The 18,462-nt window shown below is 38.6% G+C and overlaps 1 protein-coding gene across 1 annotated transcript; it reads left to right on the forward strand.

The window, feature by feature from the left end:
• The first annotated feature begins 9,842 nt into the window (after positions 1–9,842).
• LOC108068381 (calcyphosin-like protein) lies at positions 9,843–16,557 on the forward strand. Its single transcript, XM_017157900.3, has 5 exons — positions 9,843–9,984; positions 13,712–13,860; positions 15,703–15,822; positions 15,981–16,038; positions 16,102–16,557. The coding sequence occupies exons 2-5, from the start codon at positions 13,712–13,714 to the stop codon at positions 16,414–16,416; spliced, it is 642 nt and encodes a 213-aa protein (XP_017013389.2). The 5' UTR covers positions 9,843–9,984; the 3' UTR covers positions 16,417–16,557.
• Positions 16,558–18,462: the final 1,905 nt, after the last annotated feature.

Below are 18,462 nucleotides of genomic sequence, written 5' to 3' on the forward strand. Positions count from 1 at the left end.
GAAAATCAATTGGCTTGGGAGAGAGAGCGGTGAAAGTGAAAAAGTGAAAATTTCGAAATTTGGAGCTGTTGGGGCCGGTGGGGATAAATGCCCCCTCGCAATGTTTTATTTGTATTCCTTTTAAAAATACCCGTCGAATGAGGGGTCATTTGTCAAAATCCGACGCTCCGTTCAAAAGTTATAGCCAAAATAAGATTTTCTTCATCTTCCCAAAATGAAAATTTAATTCTGTTTGTCAGTTTGTCAGTTTGTCAGTTTGTCCAAAACATGTTTTTTAAGTTTTGAAAATTTGATATGACGTTCATCACATCGATATCAAAAACTTTTCTTCTGCCACTTTTGGAAAAACTCGCTAGTTTAGCGGGAAAACAGCTATAAATAGCTAAAATTCGGAAAGCCGTAACTTCTATACTACTAAAGCTACAGACTTGTGCTGCATCTCGTTTGAAAGGTATTTTGAAATGCTATAAACGCCTTCTATATGCAATTTGTGTAAATGTAATAGTTAAAAAAATATGAACAAAAGACAATTTTTTAAAACTTTTTTTTTAGCTTTTTTTTTATTTTTTCTCAAAAACGGCTCTAACGATTTTCTTTAAAACCTTAAACTGTATAGCCCTTGAGATTCCTTAAATTTTGGTATATAACACATTACTGTAAAAAGTCACATTTAAAAGTTATTTTTATACGAAAATAGCCACTGTTGCCAGCTCGAACAATTAACGCTCCCTGAGTATTGAATTTTGTGTGAGGGTATCCGAACTGTATTTTAGGGTCATGGAATCAGTAAATTTGCACCTAAGAGTTCCATATAGGAATCTTTTGTTCTACGACTTTTGGAAAAAGCCGCTACTTTAGCGGGAAAAAAGCTAAAAATGGCTAAATTTCGTTAGTTTGTAAGTTCTACACTACTAAAGGTACAGACATGTGCCATACCTCGTTTAAAAGGTATTTTGAAATACTTTTTAACTTAATTTGTTTAAATACAATGGCTTACAAATTATGATTGACCAATTTAAATTTAAATGTATATATTATAGCTCCTATGAGAGCAAATGTAAACAAACAAAAACTTCTGATATCAAATAAAAACACCTCTTAACGAGGTAAAAAACTAGTGACGATCGCACCTTCAACATACAAAAGTTCTGATATCAACATTTGTGACGAAAAATTATTACACTCGTCATTAAATAGACTTTCTAATATTTTTTCATTCGGCACGCTGCAATAGAAAATGCCTGTGAAGGGAAAAAGGCTTGAATAGTTTGCTAGGGCGGGCCGAATGAGAAAATATTAGAAAGTCTATTTAATGAGGAGTGTAATAATTTTTCGTCACAAATGTTGATATCAGAACTTTTGTATGTTGAAGGTGCGATCGTCACTAGTTTTTTACCTCGTTAAGAGGTGTTTTTATTTGATACAAATATAATCGAACAAATACTTAATATTTTAATATACCTCAGAGTAATTTCAATTATTGGTCTTACTTAATAATCATGGCATTGAATCGCTTTTTTTTAAGTGTTCCCCTTTCTAGCTCTTGGCAAAACTGATACGCTGGATTGGACCAGCACTTTTCGATAACTTCTTTATGCAACTTTTTATCTATTTGCAACTACACAGAGCTCTACTCTTTCAGAGTTTTCACGACGACCTGCATTTTTTTCGCTGAGGAATCAAACGCATTACCTACAAAGCGCCGGCTAGCTGGATTTCAATGATTTTATTTTTGCGCATTTTCCAGTTTCTTTTTTGGGGTAATGAAGGATATTGAAAGAGCTCTCACTGCGATATTGCAGGGGGACGCTGAGATGTGGGGATGTGGATTTGCGATAGCAGAAAGGAAAACTGTTACCTGTGGTCGAAGCTATTACTACGGAGAGTCCTTTACAGAACTTTGCACATTTGAGTTTGTTTGGCTGCCTGGAATGGGTTAAGGGTAGGAAAAAAGCAGGAAAAGTTCTGATGCTGATGGATTCAACAATTATGTTGAGTGGCTACCAGCGAGCTGGGAACTCAAAACTGAAAACGAGGACAATAATTAGAAGTAGAAACTTCAAGCACTGCACTTTATTGTTTTTTGTGGCTTTTTTATATCGATTTGTTGGACCACAATACTTAAGCAAAAATTTAACTAATGTTATTAGATTAATATCGTTGTATAGGATACATTATGTATAAGCTCATATAAGCAACCGCTTCCATATTAAAATATCATGTTTTCTTCGTCCTTTTTTAAGGAGGCTTTACTGTTTCGCTGACTTCATGCGGCTCTTCCGCAAGATTATTCAATTTGCAAATGTTTTCGAAGCTACAAAGCTGAGTGAATACTGCAGCAATTATGCTCCTGCACCGAGCACATATGGATGTATCCTCTATACCTATATATTTATAGGGTACATATATTTGCTGAGTTGGACCCTGGGGAATTCCGGAATTTCCTTTCCTTTTACTCCACCGCCGGCAAATTGAAGCGCGTAATTAAAAATTAATACCAAAGCAGACGTTGCCCACAACTGCGGTCTGTTTTTCTGTTTTCAGCTGCTCTGTCTGCTGTTTTTCTCCGCACTTTTATTTTGGGTTTCACTTTGTCTGTGGGATTAGAGAGGGTTTAATTTGGGTGAAGGAGCCCCAAACTGGGACTTTTCGCTTATAATTGAACTTCAAATAATTTGCTAATTGTTTTCGTATTTATTTGAGCTATTATGAGCTTTTGGATAGCAAAACAATATCGTCTTTGCTTACAAAAATAAGAGTTAATTGTTGAAAATTACCCTTCTTTATTGTGGTTCTAAGGAAACATTTTTAAAATCAAATTAAATGCTTTGATGTATCGATATATCTAAAACAAATGGTGATTAGAGACAAACAAAAATATATAAAGCAAACAATACTTCATGATTAGCAGCCGAATTTGACACCGATTTAATTATTTCAAATGCATTCAAATTCGACGCGTTCTATTTAATTTAAATTTAAAATGATTTAACCAGTCGCTTTCGTTCATTGGCATTCCAGTGCAGCTATGCGTGGCATACAATTAAAATTAATTATTTGCCATTGTTGCGGGCTGAGTTCACTAATTGTTAACAATTTTCTCCCGGCTTCAATTTCGCCATCCCCACCCCCCGAAAGTCCAGGTGTGAGTTTTCACGTTGCCATGACAGAATGTCGGCCAGATCGCGCTATTATGATACATATAGTACATAAATGCATTGAAAACGGCTCTCTAATTAATTTACAATGCGCACACACGACGAACTCATTACATTTGGGGCCCAATCGAGGGCGGAGATAAAGAGATTGGCGGAAGACAACGCCGGAAGGAGGGGCGGCATTTCGGATCCGAGAGGGTTGCTAATTAATTCAATGAACGCCAAACATTATTAATTATTCATAATCAAATATGCAATTGCCTCGCTTGTCGTCGCCGCTCGATGACAGGGCCCAAAACATCGCGGCGGTCCCTTTTGAGACCGAGGTGTGAGTCCAAATCATGGGGGATGCATATCAATGGAGTGTCTGTAAATTTCCACACTTTGGATATGAAAGGGCGGCTTAATCACCAGCGAACATGATTGCCAATAGCTACGCATTAGGGGCCATTGTACTATTTTATAAAGTTTGATGGTTAAAAATATACAGCCAATAATGACGTTTTCACTTAAGTCACCTAAGTAGGATTACCCCAAAAAAAAAATGAATTTTTAAATTAAATACGGCAGTCAAAATATGTTTGTTTAATAAAATACTATGCCAGCTTTAAGCAGTTGCACTTAACCCATTTTAACTTGGAATAATACCGTTCTAGCCCAGGGAAATTATTCACTCATTGGTCCAAAACAAAACCTAGGCCCTGACCAAAAACCCAGCAGCCCAACCTCTGACCCACATGGCCAGATGTTGGCTATGCCGCAAAATCCGCTTCTGGGTGTGGGCGAAAGGGTTGGATCCAAAGTGGGCGAGGTCATGGGTTGGGTGGTATCGGTTTGCCTTCCCCCTGGCGCCATCAGCGGTGTTTGCTGCTTTCTGCGTTTGCAGCGGTGCAATTTATGCAAATTGCTTTCAATTTGCTTAGTCCATTGCTTTGTGCGCCAAATTTTGGCCGACTCGTGCCGATTGCGAGCTAAAAATGCAGCGATATCAATGGCGGATGGGGTTGTATCTGCCACATTTCGTTTTCGGTTTCGGAGGCGTTAAATTAGGCGTGCCAATCCATATTCCCGAGCATTCGCATGGATGTCTAGTTGGTATTTCTCATTAGAGCTGTCCGGTTTTTTGTTGATTGCAGAAAAATCAAATACATAAAAAATTTTAGAATACCTATCTTTTAATATCTACAAATAATACTTTTTTTAAACGGCTTGTCACTTATAATGAGATATAAAGTCCAGGCAAAGGAGGTTTTGCCGAAGGCACTGTATATATTTGAATAAAAGTGCTGGCCAGTAAATCAAGGGACATGAGGAAATTTGATTTCTTCTCGCATTCAGTGTTCCGTTCCAAAATCCATTTTTGGCAGGACATAACCATTTGGTCCTTTGCGTATAGGAACAGGAACATGTCAACTGCATTAGAGAACGCCTACAATGGATCTGCAGATCCCAAGAAAATTCACATTTGCAACAGCTCAAATTTCCGGCCCAGCAGGCCCGCCCTCCAAAAACGGCAGCACCCATACGAGCTTCCCATTTTAACATACAACATTCTACTCGAACACTCGGATGCCTGGGCACCTGCTTTAATAAAGCCTTCACCTGCAGACAGTCGGCAGGACAACAAAGGACCCCGCAGCAGGAACAGGAACAAGAGCTTTGCACAGGCTGGAAAAGTTGCTGTTGTTGCAGGTGCAGTAACAACTTCACACTACTTCAGTGATTACAACAATGGCCAAAAGCTTCCATACACAGTCTCTTCCCAAATTATGCACCACCTTTGCACTTGTGTATTTCTGAAATTTTAACGAAAATAATACTGATTAAACATTTAAATAATTTTACGTAATTTTCGTCACAGGTTCCCTTAACGCTTATTCAACTATTAAATAGTCGGTTTTGGAAAAAAAAGAACTAAAAATAATTTGTAAACAGTTTTTATTTTCTATTCAAAGTATTTTTATAGCAAGGAAAATATAATTATTTTTTAATTATATGTAGTTTTAATTAATCAAGAATTGCATGAAAAAGATTAGTTAAGGTTAAGAATTCAACCAAAACTTTATAGTTCGATTGAAAAATGCTTATGCAAATACATCGTTTGTATGCTATGAGACAAAGTGTTAAAAGTCCCTTTTGAATCCATTGTCCTCGCGATTTAATAAAATCGCACATCGCCAACAACTGGAACCTCCCTCTCCCAACCAGAACTTTGTCTACGATTAATAAGAGCCACACAGGTTGGACATGGACATAAAAAAAATGGATGTGACTGAGTGTTGAATTGTATTCGTGTTTCGTCTTCATCGGGGTTGGAGCCACCATTCAATTCCCGCTCTTGTTTGAAATTTATTGTTGCAGATGCCCGGACGGAGATCCTTTTCCCATGTGTGGCGCATATGTTTCGCCTTTTTTGCATGCAATATTCTATTGAAATATTTGCAAATTACTGGAGGATTTCACCATCGTCCTGACAACGACGTTGATGCCGGGCCCCGGACAATGGACAATTTGCGGCACAGAATCAGGTATTTAAAATGTGCACTCCATGTGGCTCTAGTCGGGCAGATTTAAGCATATATGTAGGAAGGATGGACCATGCCTGCGAGGCAGCAGGAGGAGCTGTCTATGGTCATAATTTATTACAAGGAACAAAGTTATTTTAGGCGTTGCACACGCTCATGTTCATTTACGTATATATGATGCACTGGGTGAAAAATGTCTTTATATCAATTAAAATGGCAGGCAGGAATTTATCACAGTAAATTATAATCATAAATCATAAATATATATTTTTTAAATTATTTTATCATTACATACATATAACATTTATCTTTAATATTATTAATACTCTACTTTTATCTGGAAAAAAATTGGTTCTTCATTTTAAAATTTTTAAAATTATACAATAATATTTATTCATAAACCACGAACTTAAAAGTTATTAATAATACAATTTTTATTTATTAACTTATTTTGTAAGCACTTCTTATCTCAGTGTAATAAACGAGCACATATCCTTTGTTCTGCTTGCCGAGTTGGACCATTCATTAAATAAAATAAAGTTAGCTTGTAGTAATTGTCAACGACAGTTTGATGTTTTTGTGAAATATTACAAGTAAATTGTTTTGCCGGCAGCTCCTTCGACCCATGCATATTTCCAAGATCCTGCCAGAATAAGAAAATATATTCAGGACGGGCCTTTTATTGACAGTGTTGCAATTTGCTAAATTCGATTACATCATGCATATGAAAATGCCTGCCAAGCGGCGATGATGTATGACCTAACCGTTTTGGCCATGATTAATGATTCGCTCTGTGATTGTTACCAAAGCAACGGAATTACGACGAAGGCAGCGGGAGCAGGAGGAGTCCTCAATTAAGTATGCGGCAAGGTCAAAAACCAGAGCAAACTCAATTAATATAAGCGACGGGTCAACAATCAACAGTCAACAAGACCGCGACAACCACTTCCACTTTTCATGCGACGCATTTCAATGGCCATAAAACGCAGCTTTAAAGCCGGCTTACGTCCTTGGCCATCCGTTGTTTTCGCCTCGGTGGGCGTGGCAATGGGCGTGGGTTGCTGAGGTCGCCATTTTACTAATTAAGTAAATATTTGCGAAGCGCTCTCCGCGGGTCCTCCGTTTCACCGTTTCTAGTGGCAAGTTATCTGGAATTTTGCACGCCCGATGCTTGGAGACGAAAACCCGTATCGCCTATCCCGTGGCTACCACAATAATAGACCCTAAGAGTAATTCCTTGTCAACACACTCATAAATAATGGACTGAGTTGAGCTGGACCTGGACGGCCCTCCTTCCCATTTTTCCACCTGCTCCCCACCATCAGCAGCGTCATCATCATCAGCATTGTCGGATTCAAGTGGCCAGGTACAGACAAAGGCAAAGTATTTATCATAAGCAGGGCTAAAATTGGCTTAGTTCTGGGTGAGGCACTTCTGTTTACCCTAGCCTTCGATATTCATTATATTATTTTCCTGGGTTTTCAAATTGTAGTATTTGTGGTCTTCTATTTAATTTGATCATAAATGATACTATTAAAAATGTGTGTTAAGACATTTTAGGTAATTAAAAGTCATACAAAAAGGTTTCACGATTATATAACAATTATTTAAAAGAGTTCATTTTCAATATTATATACAGCTTAAGCAAACAATTACCCATTTCGAGGGCATCCGAAATTTGCAGGAGCTTTTTTATAGGCGACAAATTTATCAGTGCCACAAAATGAGTTTCACTGACGAAGTTTCCTCCGCCCCTCGGTTTTCACCTGGCGACGATTTGTCATCTTTTAAATACAACAACAGCGCAGAGTGAAGTGAATGGCTTCAGAGAGCAGGACGAAGGACAAAGGACATGGCAATAATGCGTCGCAGCATAAATTTTATTTATTTTATAAGCGCATAAAGCTCTTGCCATGGTCGAGAAGAAGAGGTGTTCTCTTGGACAGTGAAAAAAAGAACTATCGAATTTAATATGGAAATATGGAAATTAAAAAATAATTTTAGATATTCTCAATTAGTTAAATGATAAATATTATTATATTTTCTGCCTATTTCAGAGTTTCTGGTAAGACCATACTTTTTTTAATGTTAGTTCATATTTTTTCTCTCAGTGCCAGGACCTGCAGAGGCGAAAAGTAGTCCCTCCTTTTACATTTTTAGCCCGATGGCTGGCAACTTTGTTTGTCTAATACCTGAGATGCTTGGCCAACACTTTGTTGCCGTGGCGCGGTATTCAAAATAGGTTTTTAGTAGACTGTCCTGCAGGAGAGAAATGCCGGCAGCAGTGCCACGCCCTCGGTTATGAATGGGCAGTACGCCCACGAGACCGGCCACGCCCCCGCCACCGTTAAGGAAACTGTGTGTGACTTTGCGTGATATGAGCAGCAGCGTCTCAGGATCTTAGCATCGCAGCCACTTCATGTCAGGCTTTGAGCGTAATTTTTCTTGGGGAAAGGAAAATAACTTGAGCAGCATCACTAAACGAGCTTTTTACGCTGCCCTTGTTAAATAAAAAAGGAGGAGGAGTGGGGGGCGAAATAAGGTGCGGGGAGTGGGAGTGTCGCTGATGTCGTGGCAACGACGCGCTTGTAAAAGTTGAAAGATTTGCATAAGTAATTTGACAAAATGTAGTTGACAGTAAAAAGCAGCGCGCCATGCACACATGCACGCCGAATGCCACCGACAAAATGATATGGCCAAGGAGTGAGTGGCTTTCTGGTGGGAGGGGGATAAAGGGGGAACGGACCAGCTGATGACAGCCAGCGGTTTGGCCAACAGGCAGGCGCAAATCTCCCCCACATGATGGGGCAATCTTTCTTACTTATAAACCCACGAGGAAGCAGCAGCCATTTCATTACCCCAAATGAGAAATGTGACGAGAGCACTGACAATAGAGGTAATAGCAAGTGAAGAAATATTTTGAAATTTAAGGAAAGACCGTAAAACTAGTAATATTTGTTAAAATAATATTAGCTTTCTTAATAAATAAATAATTAATTCTAGTAAATAATAAGCAATAATAAGTTTACCTTTACACCAACACTTATTTTTCTACTACTACTACTATTTCGAATTTGAGTGCTCAGTCGCAATAAATATTGATAGTAATAAAAACTTAACAACCGTGACATTGTCAACCATCAAATCGACACAAGAAATGTAGGTTATGTAAACTAGGATTTGAAGCCGAAGGAGTGATTACCCTTTCTTATTAGCTGTGACTTTTTATTATTTTGTATGCAAAAAATAAATAAATATTGTTTATTTACTATTTATAAAAATATTTTTATAATATGTTTAATTTAGCTTCGTGCTAGTCAATTACAGCAACCCTTCGAAGAGAATCAGAAAATAAAAAGTACAACTCGTAAAGCGCACATCAATTTGGCATAACGGAAGCATGATATGCGCGCATAAATTTTATGCACTCCGACACCACAAAAAGCGGTAATGATAATGTCGTGTCGCGTCATAAAAATGCGATACTCGTACACCCCCGTTCGCCCAAAAATAAAAAAGGTGAGCACCCCAATAACAAACGGAAAGGGGAACTGAAAAAATGTGGCTAAACAAAGTGCGACGGGCCACAAAAGCTCGCGTTAAAATGTATCTATGCATCCGTTGGCGATTGGCAGCAAAATAAGTGTGTTGCTAAGCTTTCTTTACAGTGCACTGGGAAAAATACTTATTAACCGTAGCCATCAAAATGTGCACATCTATAATAATAAAGGTATGTTAGCACAAATTTCATTTTATAATCACTGCTAAACAAAAGTAATTTAATTTATTATATACAGGTTATAGGCAAATTTTAATTATCCCTTAACATAAGTATAAATAAATAGATAAGTTTAATATATTACAAAAAAATAGATTAAAAATTTAGCCTAGGCCATAATTTCTGCAAATAAAAATTTACTCTATTTATTTTCATATTTACACAAGCATTTGTTGTGGAATCAATCCATAAGATATCGAAATATTGTGATAAGATAACGGTGGAAATCCTACTTTCTCCCAGTGCTTTTTGTTAGTTGGGTAAGGACGCCGCTTATGGCAATGACGATGGGATGTGGGTGTGGCTCGGGCTTGGAAACTATCCACAGCTGCAACGGGTGAGTGGTTGCCCCGGTGGTGGTGGCTTTTCCTCATTCGTTGCCAACGCTCCGCACACGCGACACGTGCGTGGAAAACTCCGTATTGCTGCGACATTGTGCATTGTGAAAAGTTGAAACCGTTGAAACTGTTGCAGCTGGAATAAAATAATAATAGACACTGAGTGTCAGCAGCTGCCGGGAAAGGTAAAAAGTGTGGCAAAGAAATAATCGACATGTCTGTTAATTATGGTGAAAGTTTTCCCGCACACACATGTCGCTCCTTTTGCTGTGCTGGCTCTTCTTTTTCGCTTTCACATATATTTTTTTTCGTATTTTTCGAAGCGACAGCTGGCGTTGTCAGTGGCCGATACTTTGCTTGTTAGCGAAACAAGCGACATGTCGTCGCATCACTATATTCCGTACATCCGCAACAGTTTCAGAATCTGGTGATTCGTGTCATAAAGACACGCACAAATCATTCTTAAACTCAGCCAGGTCCCCGGGTCCTTCGGCCGGCTTTTAACGTTGTCCTTGCTGCCTTTTGCTTAACTCGCAATTTATGGTTAATCGATGTTGTCTTTGAACGTGACCTATTTGCTTTATTTGCTGTAGGTCTCCTGCCGTTGTCCTGTATGCTGTGTGTCGCCATTATCCCTGTCGCACTCAGAGTCCTGCTGACGTGTTAAATCGTCTTTTTGTTTACCCTTACCCTCAATAAAGCCATAATTTATTTTTCATGTTCTATCGCAGTTCGTTAGCATCTCTTCCTTTCGGCTTTCTACTTTTTTTCCTCCTCGTTAGCTGGCATTTCACTTTTTGCATACGTGGCGTATGCGCTATATTATATGGGATGGCCAAAGAGCTCGGGGGAAATCGATACTCTGGACGACCTTGACTTCCGGCAAGGATGCTGCAGTTTGCCATTGAAGGTGCATTTGTTGCCCGGCAACATTTGTTGCCAAGACTTTTACCCGGGGAACCCCCTTAAAGAAAGCTTTGAACTTTGATAATGTGTAGGGTATTACTTAAAATATATTATTTAAACTATACACTTCGTTCATTTAACGATCATTTAATTTAAAAACAAGAGAGAACGCTATAGTCGGGTTCGTGTCCCGACTATCTAATACCCGTCACTCGGCTAAAGGGAGTGCGAGGGAGATGGATATATATTTTTGGATTGCGTATAACTTTTTAATGAATGGTCCGATTTAAAAAATGTCTTCTACATTTCGATAGGTATAAATATACACAACAAAATTGCATTTATACTTCTCGGAAATCTTTAAAGGTGTGACCGCCAGGCACATTTTAAAATCGTTAGTGGGCGATTGTGGGCGTTAGAGGTGGCGTGGCGCTCGTCTGAAATAAACTTGCGCTGCGTAGGAAGCCCAAGAATATGTGTGGAAAACCTCAACCTTCTAGCTTTTATAGTTTCTGAGATCTCAGCGTTCATACGGACAGACAGACAGACAGACAGACGGACAGACAGACGGACAGACGGACAGACGGACATGGCTAGATCGACTCGGCTAGTGACCCTGATCAAGAATATATATACTTTATGGGGTCGGAAACGCTTCCTTCTAGCTGTTACATACTTTTGCACGAATACAATATACCCTTTTACTCTACGAGTAACGGGTATAATAAATTAGACAGCAAATTGGTGAATATTATTCTTTCATATTAAATTCAAATAAATAGAAAAATACCAATATTTCTTTTTTGGAATTTAAAGTTGAAATATATAATAGTTCTATACTAGGCGTAAATATTACTTCTTATTGCCCGCTTTTCCCTCTCTCGCCGTATTATTCATTTGAATGCCGACTTTTTTCCAGTGACCTGTGACCGAATGGCGTGTGGCATCTAAGGACACTAAAGTGCCACCTGGGGCACCTAATTAGGGCACCGTTCATTACTCACGCCGCATTAGTCGTGACTGTCTAACTGACTATCTAACGGGGTCATCGGGAGTGAGACTCCCAGTGGATGTATAATTATACTATATACATATAAAAAAAAAATTGGAATAAAAGCTTTGTGAGGTTGTTTACTTAGTCCCGACATGCCAGTTATTCAAATCACATCAATCGATGTTATTTCCCCGGCCTCAACAGCCTTTCTCTCGCTCAAGGCTTCAAGCTTTCCCCGAAACTCTGTATTTTCGTTGCCTACTAAATAACCAAATCAATGTTATTGATTCGAAAGACAACCATTTGACAATTCAGGGTCTGTTTACTTCATTACCGGCGATGACTAAATGAATCAATAAATCAAAGGAAATTACTATTGCAGGTCAAGGATGATTTCAAATCAAAAATAAATAAAGATAAATGTAATCCTTGAAAGCTCAGCTAACAGCTTAAATCAGAATAAATATTTATGAAAATAGTAGGTACCATGCAAATAAGGACGCTGCTAACTTCATTGATATTTAAAAAATCCTTCTTAATCAGTCTCTTTGAGTATTCCCTTGTTGTTATTATATTAAATCACAAGGGGCTCTAAAATTCATGAATGAATTCCAATTTAATGTGATGTTCTTTGCTAAATCTAAAATGTTGCCACATTAAACCAATCAAGATTAATTAAATTCTCGCGTATTTACAAGTTAATTCCGCAGATGTATTCATCGCAAATGCATGCACATATCGAGATGAAACTATTATTATTGCGCAGTGACGCGCGAAATATTGAGGTGAGTGCACACACTTACCCTCTCCGGCTGAATTGAGTGCTAATCAAACTAGTTGGACCTCGAGTCGTCACAGTTCATTGAGCGAAGTGCCACCTGGTCAGAGCTCAACCCCGCTGCTCGACTATCTATTCAATCGAATGTGAGCACAAAGGTGGGCAAACGTGGGCGTTCTTAGCCACACGGTCAGAAAAACTTTATATAAGGTGTGGTACAAGATTACCTTATAATTTGTTTAAACGAAGTACAAATATTTCGTTTTAAATATTTTTAAAAATGGATTAAAGATTAGTAAACATTTACACAATTATAAACGCAAGTTTATTTTATAAGTTTAATTAGAGACTTCGACGAATTAGATAAAATAAATTAAATAAAATAAAATAAATAAAATATATGATTAGTTACTCTTATCCAAACGTATAATATCTTTTGCAGTGCATGCGTATTTGAGCAATGAAACTGTTACCAAAACATCAATTGTCTCGAAAATTCTTTCATCAAGACTCCTTTTAAAGCTGAGCTGTTGGAGAATATTTAAATTTCACAAGTTTCTGTTTGACTGAGATCCACAATTAAGATGGCAAGCCTTTGGATGCATTGAACCGTGAATGGAATGCGCCATAAGTGACTGGCAAGTCATATTTGGCCACATTCATTTAAAATGTAAATCAACTCGGCAAATTACAAAGCCCTTTCGGTTTCTTAGAGACACTCGACGACGGCTTTGTACACCACCTTCTGGTGTAATTAGGCGCCTTTGAGCAAAAGTAAATCAATTCCGGGTGTAATAGCCCTCGGCTATGGCTGTCGCAGCCTGGCAACCGACGCCCATTGAGTTTTCCGGCCAGAAAAGTATTTGCCGGGCTGACAACTATTATAGCAGCATAAACACAAAAATTAAATATCAAACAAATTCACATTAATCGCCCGAGGGCAATTGACAGCTTAGAAGCGAGCTTAGGCACAACAAAGGGAGGCGAAATGTTAATTAAATCCACAGAAAAACAAATGGAGGAATGATAAACATTTTTCCTATTAATTTTCGAATCCCAGGCAATATTTAAATAGGAAATGATGATTTGCTTTGCACATGAAAATGTTTTGACTTTATCAATGAGGAATGTAAGCACTTAAAGATTTTACCATTAAAGTAACCACATTAAAGAAGACTTGCTTTTGTTTTCCTAATCTTCAAAGGATTTGAATTTGTGCTTTTATCTTCCGCAGATGCAACGAGAGAACGCCTACACCAAGGAGGCCGCCCTGAAGAATCTGGCGAGGCGCGAGTTGGCCAACGGGTTGGACAAGGATCCAATTTACAAATTGCGCCTGCAGTGCTTCAGTCGCGGAGCTACCGGCATCTTGGGTCTGTCCAGGTGAGTTGGGCCTGGCCGAGAACCCCTTTGCCCGCGATTCAATGAACTAGCTTGGCAAAAAATCAGAGGCTTAGGCTTAGCTAAGCCTCACTGTTTGCATAATGGTGCTCCAGTTGTGTATGGACCAGAACCAGAGAGCTCCATGCGGTAGATTGTTTGCTATTTGTTTCTTATCTACATACTTTTTGGTGGGGTTTGATTGAAGCGAAGTATTAATTCCCTTTCAAAAAGAAACTTCCTATAAAAATCTACATTAGCAATAAAAAGATTTTTATGATTTATCCAATGCTTTTGAATGCAATATAAATAATAATGGAAAATAGTTTGAATAACTAATTCACAGAATATAGATAGATATAGATAGATAGATATTTACGTAAGTAGTTTAAATTTAGGAGAAAGTATCCATTATATTAGCAATAAATATATAAACAATAATATCTTATCGGACTTACATCATTGCTGGTCTAGAGTATGTGAGACTTGTCCGCTTTGTTCCGTAACCCCGAAATGTGTGATATGGACAAGTGCCATATTTCGGGCACACAAATTCCCCTTTATTCACCTGAGATGCAGATGATCCCCTTGAGATGCGCAACATCCCTGAGGGGGAGTATTAAAATGATGAAACCGTCGAGGGCCCGACAAGTGACGAGACGAGAACATATAGCCGAAAGAAGGGTAGATGGAGATGGCCGGAGCTGGGCAGGAAAATATGGCAAATGAAACTGAAACTTTGCTGGCTTTTTCAGCAGCAGCGGTAGCATTCTGCTGCTGCTGCTCCTGCTGATGATGATGTTAAGTTCGGGCTCAGCTAGGCGCATGTAAATACGAGTTCGAGTGCATGTTGAACTAACATTCTCGAAAGCGCTTTCAAGTGTGTGCAGGCCGGGCAGAAAAAAGGGGAAAAATAGAAAAAACTATAACTATGACGCTCGCTGAAAGACTGAAAGGGGCGGCGGATGCTGAGGGGAGTGGCAAAAATCGCTGACTGAATGCAAACAAACATAATTGGATTTCTGCAGTTGCTGTCGACTAAAGCTACACTCTAAAAAATAATATTGGGTCGATCAAATTTGATTAAAGGGTTATTCATTTTTCTATTTTTATTAAACATAGGTAAAACGTATCCTAAAAATAGAAAAGTGTTTTTAAATTATTTATTTATATTTGAAATTAAAAATATCGTAAAATAATTTATTTTTTTAAATCAAAATAAATTTAATTATATTTCCTGAGCTATGATTAATAAATTCCTGACAGTGCAGCGTCCTGCCACGCCTCCTTTCCACAATCCCCACAGCGTTCAGCTCAGCCCACTGTTAGTTTTTATTTCAATTTGAGCTGCTAGCAGAGGAGAAAAACCGCTGCCACCTGTCCCGCCCACTGGAAACCACCCACCGCCTCCGCCTGTTTTTCCCGCCCCGGCTGTCTGCTAACAATTTCCCGCTTTGAATATATAGACATTTTGTACAAAATCCTCGCATCTGCAACATATGTACGATGTACGGTGTGTGCATTTGTTTGTTTGTTGGCTTGTCGGTCGGATGGTGGCTGCGCCTATTGGCCTCGTCCTCGTGAGCGCGCATTTTCATTTGTATTTATGCAATTTGTTTGTTTGCCAGCCGGAAAATTCAATGCATCGAATGCATAGCTGAATGAGCCCCCCTACTCCGCCCACTTCCACTTTTCCGAGTATCTATCAATGGCATATTCTTATCCGGCTCGCTTTGTCCCGTGCCAATAATAGGAATATATTTTCATTTTGCCATTCATATTGAGAATTATTTTTGCCGTTCTCGTTCTCGTTTCTTTCATCTTTTTCTTTTTTTGCATTTCCAGATCATTTCGGGTGATGGACGACGATGGCAGCAAAACTCTCAGCGCCGAGGAGTTCAAAAAAGGAGTCACGGATATTGGTCTGGAGCTGAGTGATTCCGAGATAGACGAGATGTTCACCAGGTTGGTATTTGCCAATTTAAATTTGAATGGATTAGGGGATAAGTTGTCGGAGCTCTAGAACCTATGCTACAAAATTAAATAAATATTTTTTTGGAACAAGACCCTTTAAGAAAATTAAAGGGATTTTAAATAAATCAATTATTTGCCCTAATTCACAGCTTCGACACAGATGGAAGTGGCAATATTAACATGACAGAATTCCTGGTAAAACTGCGGGTGAGAAAACCTTACATTTACAAATGAATAAAAAAAATCTTTTATATCGTTTAAATTATTTAGCCTCCTATGAATAATTCGCGTATCAGCATTATCGAAAAGGCCTTTGATAAGATGGATGCCGACGGCGATGGCCAAATAACTGTGGCCGATTTGAAGAATGTCTATTCGGTGCGCGATCATCCAAAATACCTGAGTGGCGAGATGACAGAGGCTCAGATTTTCACGGGATTCCTCAAGAACTTTGAGGTCGGCGCTCCGAATCCGGATGGCATCGTGACCAGGGAGGAATTTATCAATTACTATGCCACTATCAGCGCTTCGATCGATAACGATGCCTATTTCGATCTGATGATGCGACGCGCCTACAAACTCTAGATTGTGTTCCTCTTAGAAGTTAAAAGTTTAACGTCCATTTGCCGTCTTTGAAGCTTGATCCGTTGATTAAATTGCGCACATGTAATAATAACTAAACGCCAGGCCAATGTTTTAATTAAATTTACTAGTAATGTTGAAATCTAAATCGACCTTTTTTATTTAAAATCAATGGGTTTGAATTTTATATTATTTCCTTTCAACCTTAAATTGTTTTAAAAGCACCCACTTTAATTCAAACATTTAGAAATGAAGCTCTCTATCAGTTGATTTGGGCTTTAAACCGCTTTAACTAACCTAATCTTTGGCTTTAGCCAGCGATTTGCGAAATGACAACGCAAATCAGTCGAGCCGTAAACATTCCGATGGCCCGCCCCCCTCAACCACCCGAGTTTCGTGTAGTTTTGGCCAAATAATGCGCTATAATAATTTATTAAATTAAAGCCGCGTGCTAATTAGCATAAAACTAATTAGATTACTTGTACAGGCGAAGCCGCAAAGCACGGCGTAACACTCGCTGAACGGGCGACAGAGTTGGGTTTGGAATTGGGTTTTCAGTTTTCAGGCGGATACGCGGCGTATGCGCAATCGTTAGCTGTGTTTTTGTCGCTTTTAATAAAAGTCAGTTTGGCAAAAAGTCAGGCCAGCTAACACAGACAGAACAAATAAGCCTGATTAGCCCGTGTTTGTATGGGTGGCGGTGTCTGTTACTGCGTTTATACGATTCTCATGTTGCAAAGCTTTTCAACAAGCTGTCAGAAATGCTTCATTCGATTTTCATTAGAATTTCAATGACGGTGATTGGATCAGGGAAAAGAAAAGCCATGACCTTTGGAATGTTCAAATCAAGCATCACATGCTAATTAGCACAAATAAGAAATATTCCCGCTTTTCGCAAATTGTGAATAGAGAAGAGCGTGGCATAAACATACGCCTTAAAAAATGCGAGTATTTTTTGCCACATTTATCCGAAGTTCGGGCCCCTGGAGACGAACTCTTGCCACATCCACAAAACTTGTGGGTCTTCGAAACGCCAACCAAGTGCTTAATTAGAGGCTTATTAGAGCGCTGACGACGGCAATTGCCAAACTCTAATTACATTCATTTCGCATCGATGATAAGAATACCACATCTGATTATAAGCCGGGCAAACAAGACTTAATATCCAGTGATATCGATAACAGCTAGGCAAACGTTTCGGTCTCGGGCTGATTATGCAGCCAAGTTTTTGTATGCCATGTAGACAATGTTAAAAGTTTGCCCAAGTAATTAAATCACTTCGATCTTTGCTAATTACAAGCCAAGAACATACATTTAGCAGCTTCGTGCTTCGTGCTCCATTTCGTGCCTACACTCAGAAAATGAATCGCCCTGAATTTTAGAAAATCGCCTATGGATTTGCTTCACTGGCGATTTTTTTCTTTAAAATAAAAAAATTTTCTACTGGTAAAGAAAATTTTCTTCCAATTAATCAAAATTCATTAAATTCAAGAAATATTCCAGAAATATAGAAAAAAATCGCCAGTAAAGCAAATCCATAGGCGATTTTCTAAAATTTTTTTTTGAGTGTATGAGGGGGTGTTTGTATCTGTGTGCCTATGTCTATCCGGGCCGTAAGTGTGAGTGGGTATCTGTGTGTGTGCAGCTTGTTAGACAAAGCCCGGCATCACCGACATCCTCATCAGGCCAAAAGGGCCAACAGCGGCAGCAACAACAATGTTGACAAGTTACCTGCCAAATTAATGCAAACATGAAACGTGCGGCAACGGGAATATTAATTAACTAACTACCTGGGACACTCACACTAATGCCCACAGATACACACGTAACACTGTCAAGAGCACTGCGAGAAATAAGACGTATGAATAAAGGGTTAAGAAAAAATTTTTTATTAGATTTTATTTAATATAAATACATTTTGGGCGAGAAAGTTCTAAATAAAATTAAATATAATTTATGTATTTTTCCGTAATTCAGAGAAAGGGAAGTTGACAAGAAGTGGGTGAAAAAGTCTCGAAGTGAGGAGCAAAAATATCATAATTTTTATTA

Source organism: Drosophila takahashii, chromosome 3R (assembly GCF_030179915.1).
Source record: "Drosophila takahashii strain IR98-3 E-12201 chromosome 3R, DtakHiC1v2, whole genome shotgun sequence".
Taxonomy (NCBI): domain Eukaryota; kingdom Metazoa; phylum Arthropoda; class Insecta; order Diptera; family Drosophilidae; genus Drosophila; species Drosophila takahashii.